Source organism: Juglans microcarpa x Juglans regia, chromosome 5D (genome assembly GCF_004785595.1).
Source record: "Juglans microcarpa x Juglans regia isolate MS1-56 chromosome 5D, Jm3101_v1.0, whole genome shotgun sequence".
NCBI lineage: Eukaryota > Viridiplantae > Streptophyta > Magnoliopsida > Fagales > Juglandaceae > Juglans > Juglans microcarpa x Juglans regia.
The window spans coordinates 20,216,538-20,225,843 of NC_054602.1; the positions used below are offsets into that span (position 1 = coordinate 20,216,538).

At 31.7% G+C, this 9,306-nt stretch overlaps 1 protein-coding gene across 2 annotated transcripts; it reads right to left on the bottom strand.

Moving 5' to 3' along the window:
• Positions 1 to 1,570: 1,570 nt before the first annotated feature.
• LOC121266186 lies at positions 1,571 to 7,725 on the bottom strand. Of its 2 annotated transcripts, XM_041169933.1 has the most exons (5): positions 7,294 to 7,725; positions 4,689 to 4,738; positions 4,407 to 4,484; positions 2,891 to 3,497; positions 1,571 to 2,244 (listed from the first exon to the last, which is right to left on the bottom strand). In XM_041169933.1, the coding sequence occupies exons 1-5, from the start codon at positions 7,447 to 7,449 to the stop codon at positions 1,717 to 1,719; spliced, it is 1,419 nt and encodes a 472-aa protein (XP_041025867.1). In that variant the 5' UTR covers positions 7,450 to 7,725; the 3' UTR covers positions 1,571 to 1,716. The 2 variants fall into 2 exon arrangements, with proteins under 2 accessions (XP_041025867.1, XP_041025868.1); XM_041169934.1 differs by lacking the exon at positions 4,689 to 4,738.
• Positions 7,726 to 9,306: the final 1,581 nt, after the last annotated feature.

The window sequence follows — 9,306 nt, forward strand, 5'->3', positions numbered from 1 at the left end:
TGGTAAGATGTATAGGGGTAAAAGAATAAACTGAGAAATCGACTGAACCGAATTCACCGAACCGAATTGGTTGATTGATTTGATCTTATTCAATAGCAGGTTCAATCCCAATTTTCATGATTCGGGAGTCGAATTAAACCGAACCGAATCGAAATATTATATTATTATTTTTATATTATATATATATTATATGCTATATATAGTATAAGATTAGTATAGCATGAAATGAAATTTTAATCTTAGCATTTATGCTTTCTTGATATGAAGTTACTCTTAAACATTAATATTAATATTAAGTAATTAACATGTTATTGTTTTAGTGTAATTTTCTTTTTAGATTTTGTTAATGTTGACTAATTGTTTTTAGCCTTTATATGATTGTAACTTATATGCATGTTTTAGTAGAGGTGTAACAAAAAAAGAAAATTGGAAAACCGGTTGAGCAAGATCGAACTGGACTGAATCGCTGGGTTTGGTCAGATTTGTAAGCGGTCTAGTGCGGTATCAATTTTCATATTTTGAAAATCAGTTTAAACCGAACCAGACTGGTATATATATTTATAATTTTTATATTATATATAACTTTTTGTATTATATTATATATATTATATGCTAAATTGTTAATTAATATAACATGATATTCTAATCTTATTATTCAAGTATATTAATCTTATAACATAAAATTAATCTTATAATTTTTAATAGAATATTTGATATAACATATAAATTTTAATCTTATAATATAGAATTAATATAACATAAAATTTTAATATTAAATATAAAAATTAATATTAAGTTCGTAATATAAACTCACTTTTAATATATATATATATATATAGATAATGTACTTATACTATAATATAAATAAACTAATAGTTTAATATATATAAACATCATATTATTACTAATATAGATAATCTGTAAAATCAAAAAACCAGACCGAAGTGAACCGAAACTTGAAAAATTGAAAATTTCGATTTCGATAGTGGATCAATTCTTAAATTTTCAAAACCGATGTATACCAGTTCAGTTATAAAATATGAATAAAACCAAATCAAATCGGACCGATTACACCCCTATGTTTTAGGCTTTTAGCCCTTAGAAATGTTGTTATGTGCATTTTGTAATAGGTTTCATAAAGCATCATTATCTGCATGTTTCAATTAAACCAATTAGCATAATTAGCATAACTTGACTAATTGTTTTTAGCATTCTTTGGTTATATGCATGGCATTTTAAGCTAAAAATATGTGTTGGGCTCCACCTTCAAAATCAGACCAAACCGAATAGATAACACCCCTACTTAAGTATCATAAGGTGACAATTAAAAAGAAGCAGATTCTTTTCCAGGTATTTCCTTTCCATTTTATGTTGCCCTGCCAATCGTTTATCCTTTCTACTATTTCAAATCTGCTTTTAGCCAATGACTTGTTCACTCGCTCAAATTTCCATATATTTCTTTGGTTACCAACAATATTTAGCGACTTGAGTTCATAGGCTTAGGCTACAGTTGATTAGTGGTGCTGGCACTATCAACATAGTTAAAAAACTCTCTTTTTTGGAAGTGGTGTGAGTATAAGATGCATTCTTGCAGTGTTTTATCAACAAAGATCTTAATTTTGTACACCAAAACGTCCTGAAAAGAGCAACTTTGCTGAATCAAGAGCCTGGGACTAAAAGCTGGTTTCAAGGAAAAAGGTAGGGCCATTAGGGCATTTACCTCATTCGAATCCTCTTCCTTCCCTTCATGGGAACAACAGGTCGTTGATTTGCACTTTCTCGTCCACCTTTTCGTGGCCGACCAAAGCGTTTATTTGTCACAGCCAAGGATTCTACTTCAGTAGAATCATCATTACTTGGTTTTTTACCTTCATTTGAGGTCCTTGTAACAGCATTCCCTGCATCAGCTACTTTTCCTGATGCCTTGCAATTACCAGGGCGAATACTTCGTGGTTTCACAGGACGGGTAGGCGTCAGGGTTTTCACCGAGAGATTGGCAGGGGTAGCTGTGCGGTGAGAATACTTGAAATGCTGCTGCAATTTTTGGGTGATGATGTCTCTGAGGAGTAGAGCTGATTTATATTCCCTAGTGTTCTTGGAGTAAAACACCAAGGAATTGTTACTGAGCAGCAGTAGGTCTCGGAAGAGTTCTGAAGCAGATGTGATGGAGTGGCTAGCAATTCTTGATTTTATTGTGTTGAAATCTGTGTGCTGCCGGATCATTTTCTTGTATCTTCCCCTCTTCTGTAATGGAATACAGTAAATAACAAAATGAGCTGCCTCCATGTAGGTGTGTGTGTGTATTTCCCAGAAATAGAAATCATAAGTATATATATCATCTAGAAGTTGTTTGATTCCTAAAGAGAAAATGTAATGAATCAAAATGGTGAGGCAGGGATCGAACCCTGAACCCCGTACCTCTCTGTATATCATCTAAAAGTAAACAGTTACCATTAGCTAAGCTTAAGAATAGTTGATTACAAGTAGCTGCTAAGAAACTCGGAGCAAATCATTGGTGCACGTCAGAAGAATTAGTCATGAGACTTTGGCTTAGGGTAAGTCTACTCCTAGACGTATGTGATTTGGTACGTTAGAGATCATGTGTTTAAATCAAGTTGGAAAAGTTACAATGGGGTGAGACTCGTGTTTGCCATGCATGTCCACCAGCTTCTGATCACTAAGCCCCTGAGTTTGAGGACTAGTTAGTCTACGCCCCTCCTGCTGGGTGCCCCAACTGATAGGGTGCTTTATAATATGGTAATAATAACAACCGGGATGGACAATACTCTCTGGTTGCTCACTCTCAACCTTTTGCCCAAAAAGAAAAAAAAATCAGCAATAATAGTCAAGCACACATTACATTGACGGAAAGATAGTGACTTGTCCATACCTGGCTATCAAGTCGTCGAAGGAATACAGAGGAACTTTTATTCTTTAAAAGAGAATTATAAATCCCCACCAGATCATCATTTCCATCCTTGCTCAAACTTTTGTTAAAATCCCCAGCACCAGAAGATTCAGCGACCTCACCACGGTTGCAAGTTGCTTTTTCTTTACACCAGAAGGAGGTTAAAACATCCGCTGAACCCAAAAAGTCACTTTCTCCAACACTACCTTCTTTGACGTCTCTACTGCAATCCTTTCTCTTTCTTTTCCCCCTCCTCTTTCTTAAACTCCCTCCTCGTCCCCCATTTAATGTCTCTGTCAGCTTCTCAGTGCTTGATATTTTCTCCCGCTCAGAAGGCTGTGAAGTTTCTGGCTTAGTCTCCATCTCTTCAGCTGACACTACTACAGGAATCCGACATTCAGCTGACCAATTTATATGGATTTCCTCTGTGAAACTACCTGCAGATAGTCCATCCTTGGACATCTCTTTACCAGAAGATTCAACTCTCTCTTGGAAAGGAACAAGTGATTCTGTCTGGCTGGAGCGATAACCAGCATGACAGTCATCTCCTTTCTCTGCCTTGAGAGACTCGAGCTTTGATTCCAGGGACCTAAAACATGCAGATTATACAAATCATAACACAAATGCAGACTGCAAACTATAGCTCGCTGCATACTGAAAAACCCCAGACAAAATCGAGAGAGTTTTGAAGTACCCGTTTGGCTTTGCGTTTCGAGCTCAAAAAGTATTTTTAACGGTCTAAAAACTCTTCTAAAGAAAAATGTTTTTTTTTATAGCCTCTTTCAAAGAAAAATGTTATGTTTAATAAATTTATAAAGAAGTGCTTTAAGCACTAAAAGAGATGAAAACCCACTTTTTTAAAATTCACCAAGTTAAAACTTTTGTTGAAAAGCATATGTGGAGGAGAACGCTGATAACTACCATAACAACTTCAAAAGCATTTTAGACGAATGTTTACCAAGCAGTAAACAACTTTTAGCTGGTAGAACTTTTTAATAAATCTCTACAACTGAAAGTTCTATTACCTACAACAATCCCATACATGCACTAAAGAAGAAACTGTCGATATGATTTTTTTCCCTCTCATATTTTTAGCTCAAGGTCAAATAGAAAATCTCAAAAGTCAATTATATAATTTTTTTCATGCTTCTCTGACTCCTAATTTCTAATCAATCCATGCTTTAGAAGTTATGATTCATCCTTCTTCAACTTTCAATTCAAAACATGTCCCTTTCAATTCAAAACCAGCTGGTTAGCACTACACTACTGCAGCATGTCCCTTTGAATCTAGTTGAGAATCCATGCTCTAGAAGTCTATAAATCTTAATTGTTCCCATCTTAAGTGCTTAAAATCTTCCAACAGAATTTTTGAGATTGAAATGACTAAATCGGCAGAGTTACAAAAAAGGAAAGAGCAGGGGGTCATGCCACCTGTTATTATATGTTTTTTTCCGTAGGAGGATGGATGGAACAATTATGTATTCATATGATAACTAACCCAATTGAGTCTTCAGATAGCTCTAGAGCTCGCCTCAACTCAGCCATGCGCTTCTTCCGTAGCTCATCAAACCAGGCCCTAAGGAGGAAATAAAAAATGAACTTAAAAAAAAGAACAGTCCTACTTAAAAATATAGACAAACTTACCTATGCAAAAACGAAGCTTGAATAGTAAAAAAGGGCAGAGAATGATAAATTCAGAAACCGAGCATGTTAAAATTCGTTTTTCTTAAGGATGCATGAGACAAAAGAGTCAATTTTAGTTACATCAAAGTAAACTTACGTGCATCCATAATAACGCTGTTGCAAGTCCTCAAATTTGGACTTACATACCTGCAAACAAGATACTATTTTTACTATATTGGATGTATAAACGAATTAAATTGAAAATCTAGTCAGATAATTTCTTCACATTTTGCAGACTGATGAACCTTTTTAATCCAAAGACTCATAGCAGGAACGTAAGAGTAACTACAATTGGATATTCTAACAAACAGATGATATTTTATCTAGAAAATCAATACCAGGAAAGTCTACAACTGCATTACTTAATTATGACAAATACATACATACAAATACATGACTTAATTATGCTAAGCTGGTTCATTTTAAATGAAATACATTTAAGATGGGATTGAAAGTCTAATTATGGCCTCTAGAGAGTTGAACTTAATACCACATGGCAAGAATTACCGGATTATATTCAACTGTGCTAACTTTTGAATACCCTCAATTATATCGATTAATAATCTATAATCTATATAATGTTTGAAGGAGGAGCTTTGCTGCTGTTGAACCACTTTATCCAAACCTCTATTAAATCACCATAAATTTGGTCATTTAAGTTTAAAAGAATTTAAAAGGTTAAATCAATAAATATTACATAATTTTGAATTTTAAAGTGACGAATACCATTTGATAGAGTTCATATGGTAGCAAATGTATTTATGTGCAAGTTCTTAGACTCTTTTTTGCCTCTCTCTCTCTCTCTCTCTCACACACACACACACACAGAAAAATCTGTTGTCATGTAAATCAAGTCCCCAAATTCATTGGTAAATTGAAACTTATTATTTATCTATGGGGAATTTTGTAAATAATATCAGAATTATTTTCAAGGCTAACTTATGAATACCCTAAATAATATTAATGTAATTATGTGCAAATTCCTTCTTCTCCTCTTTTGCTTGTTTCTTTACTTCTCTCCCCTTCAACTCTGTAGTGTGAGTGCTATTAATGGTGCATTATGCATATTCCGCACCATAAAGTCCAAGTCAGCATTCTATTACCGAGTTTATGTAACAAAAGGTACCTTTGCTTCACCTAGGGGTGTAATTGGTCCGGTTGCCCGGGGGGAGGGGGGTGGGCGTGTGTTTCACCGACCGAAAATTTCGGTCCATCATTTTTGTCGAACCGGACTGATTACCCCTATAGCCTATAGATTGGACCGGACCATTAGCTATTGGTCCGATTCGGTCCATGAACAGTTTTTTCTCTTTTTTATTTTTTTGACAGAAAAATTAATATAAAAAATTAATTAAATTAATAAAATTAAAATTAAGTGAGCTCTTTAATGTGGATTATTATTTTTTTGATAGGTAATCTTTAATGTGGACTATGTAACTAACTCAATAAAAAAATAATTAATTACAATTATATTTATCAATTTATGATGTTAATAGTTACTAACTTACTTATTATTCATATTGGCCTGTTAATGAATATTAGTTAATTTCATTGTCAATATATTCTCCATGCTAATATACAAATTAGGTATCTTAACAAAAATTACCTAATTACTTTAATTATGTGTAGATAGTAGAGTAGGGTGTTGTGGGATGAGATCTTTCATAAGGGTGAATAAAAATTATATAATTAACTTATACAACTACTATATAAAATAATATATTATACATAGAAAAAAATATTTAAAAATATATATATACACATTCGGTTAGTCTCAATCCGGTCCAAAAAAACCATATCCCGAGAATGGACCGATTATTGAATTTTTCTACATGTTGAGACCGAGTCCAACCGATAAAACTATTGATCCGGTCCGATAGTCTTACAACCCTAGCTTTAAAGGACAAGAAGTTAACAACATTTTCTTATTGCATTACAAAAACCAACTTATGGGTTTGCTTTTTAGTAATGATTTGTACCATTTGGAAGTATATAAAAAGTAGATCTTATAATGAAAAGTGTAAAAAAATATTTCTTTTAATGATCTCACTTTTTTACAAGAAGTTAACAACATTTTCTTATTGCATTACAAAAACCAACTTATGGGTTTGCTTTTTAGTAATGATTTGTACCATTTGGAAGTATATAAAAAGTAGATCTTATAATGAGAAGTGTAAAAAAACATTTTTTTTTAATGAATTCACTTTTTTACAAAGGACTCGGCCTACACATAGGCCCTTACGCATTACTTTTATTATCGAATATTGGGAATAGAAAAGATGGTTGCGTTTGTATAGTGCGAAATTAACAGATAAAAAAAATAATAATAAAATATTAAATAGTAATAAAAAATAAATAAAAATTAATAATAAAATAATAAAAATAGTGAGATATTCTAAATATTCTCAGTACTCAAATTAAGTTGTATTTTAGATAGTAAAATGAGATGAGATGAAATAATTTTAAATAAAAATTAATATTTAAATAAAATATCGTTAAAATATTATTTTTTAATATTATTATTATTTTAAAATTTTAGAAAATTAAATTATTTATTACATTTTATATAAAAACTTAAAAAAAATTATAATAAGATAAAACATTTTTACACTAAAACTTTTTTAAAAATCGAGCCTAAAAAGAAAATAAAGATAAAAGACAATATATCAGGCTTTTTAAGACTTTAAATTTTTTGTAATTACCTCGGGGGTGAAGAAAGGATAGGAACAAACGAGTCGGGTTCGGAGCTCCGCAGAGACGACGTCCCAGTCTCGGGTCCCGTGCCGGAGAACTGCACCACCGAGAAGGAGCTCCTCCCATGTACCCCACCTCCCTACCACATCCGTCCCCATCATCATCACCGCCCTCCACGTCTACGGCCACTAATCAAATTCAATCCCCCCCCCCCCCCCCCCGGGGACCACCGGCTCTTTTCTTCTCCTCCTTTCTCTCCGCACCCGGTTCACTTTAGCGAACGCCGCCCTCGATCACAAGCCCATGATACAAAAATAAAAAAACCCTACAATACTTTGCCTTTTGGGTATCGGAAAAATAAGTCGGACTTGGGGATGGGAGGGAAAGACGGTTTGTGGAAGGAGGGAGATGATGGTTTTGGTGGTTTTATTTATTTATATTTATTTGTTGAGAGATTGTGGTAACAAGTGATTGATATTTAAAAATAAAAACTCATTTCTAATCTCTTTTGGGTTTCTTCTTATAAAAATAGAAGAAAGCGTGGAGACAAAGGGGTTTGACGGATTCTATTCTGCTCAAAAAGGAGGGTTTGAAACTTTGAAGATGGAAGGACAGAGAAAAACAGAGGTGGCTTGTTGTGTTGTTCTGTTCTCTTCTGTTTTTGCTAATTCTCTCTCTCTCTCTCTCTCACTAAGCTTCATGCGTTTGCTTTATTCCCACAATATCTTTTGCGAACTGACGAAAATGTCGCCACATTGATCTCTTTCTACTTTATCATTCCGCATTAATAGATGATTGTCTAATTTCTCTATCCTTTTGTCTCTACACCAATACCATTTTTTTTTCTATTTAAAAAAAAAATACCATTTTTTCTTAAACGAGAAATTTTAAAATTTTTTATTAAATTAATTTATAAATTAATATATAATAAAAACAATTTTACAATCTAACCTATCATATAAATTTTGGGATGTAATTGGTTTGATTTAATCCAGTTTTAGATTTTTTTAGAACCAATCTGTATACATTAGTTTGACAATTTAAGAACTGAAATAGAATTTATTGACCACATTATATGATTTTGGTCCGGTTTAGTCCTATTTTTTTCAATTTTATAAATAAACAAGATCATATTCTAATAAAATTTTAGCAAGTGATTGATTTATATCCCTTATTTTATATTATATTAATGTAATATGAATTTTATGGTATAAAATTAAAATTTATATGTTATATCAAAATTCAAATGTTATATTAAAAATTATAAGATTAATTTATGTTACATCATAATCAAATATTATATTATAATTTATAAGATTAATTTTATGTTATATCAAATGTTATATTAATTTTGAATTATAAGATTAATATGCATGAATAATAAGATTAAAATTTTATGTTATATTAATTAGTAAGTAACATATAATATATATAACATAAAAATATTTTATATATAATATAAAAAACTAAAAAATATATCTACCAGTCTGGTTTAGTTCAAACCGGTGTTCTAAATATCAAAATTGGAATCAGACCAAATTGGTTCCGAATTTGACCAAACACACTGGTTCGGTCCGGTTCATTCAATTTTATTGATTCACTGGTTTTTTTTACCACTCGAATTAAGTCACGTCAATTTATTAGTTTACTCTTATTAAAGAAAATATTTATAACTAAATTATTTCTCTTCTTAAATTATATGTTGCATTAGTGGTTCTTATAAAAGAAAAAGTATTATAAAATTAAATAACATCCTTTTCTTTTTAAACCTTCTTTAGAATTAAATGTAAACGTTGCTGGATTTTAGAATATTTCGTTTGCTTTGTAGGTAACTTCAACAAAACCTTGGATGATACACTGTTAGAATTTGAATTACTTTAACAATTTATTTATTTTTCGAAAGGGTTAAATCTTATTAGCAAATTATTTAATTAAAGTGACTTGAGTGATTGTTCAATAATATTATTTAAGAGGAGGGTTGGATAATGAGTTGAGATAAATAAAATTTAAATAAAATATTT

Bases quoted from the DNA above. Each gene is read 5' to 3' on its own strand.
- LOC121266186 (XM_041169933.1), bottom strand. From the start codon at position 7,449: ATGATGATGGGGACGGATGTGGTAGGGAGGTGGGGTACATGGGAGGAG. The intron at 4,485-4,688 runs GTAAGTTTACTT...TTTCCTCCTTAG, and splicing joins CAGCGTTATTATGGATGCAC to GGCCTGGTTTGATGAGCTAC. The intron at 2,245-2,890 runs GTATGGACAAGT...ATTCCATTACAG, and splicing joins TTCGACGACTTGATAGCCAG to AAGAGGGGAAGATACAAGAA.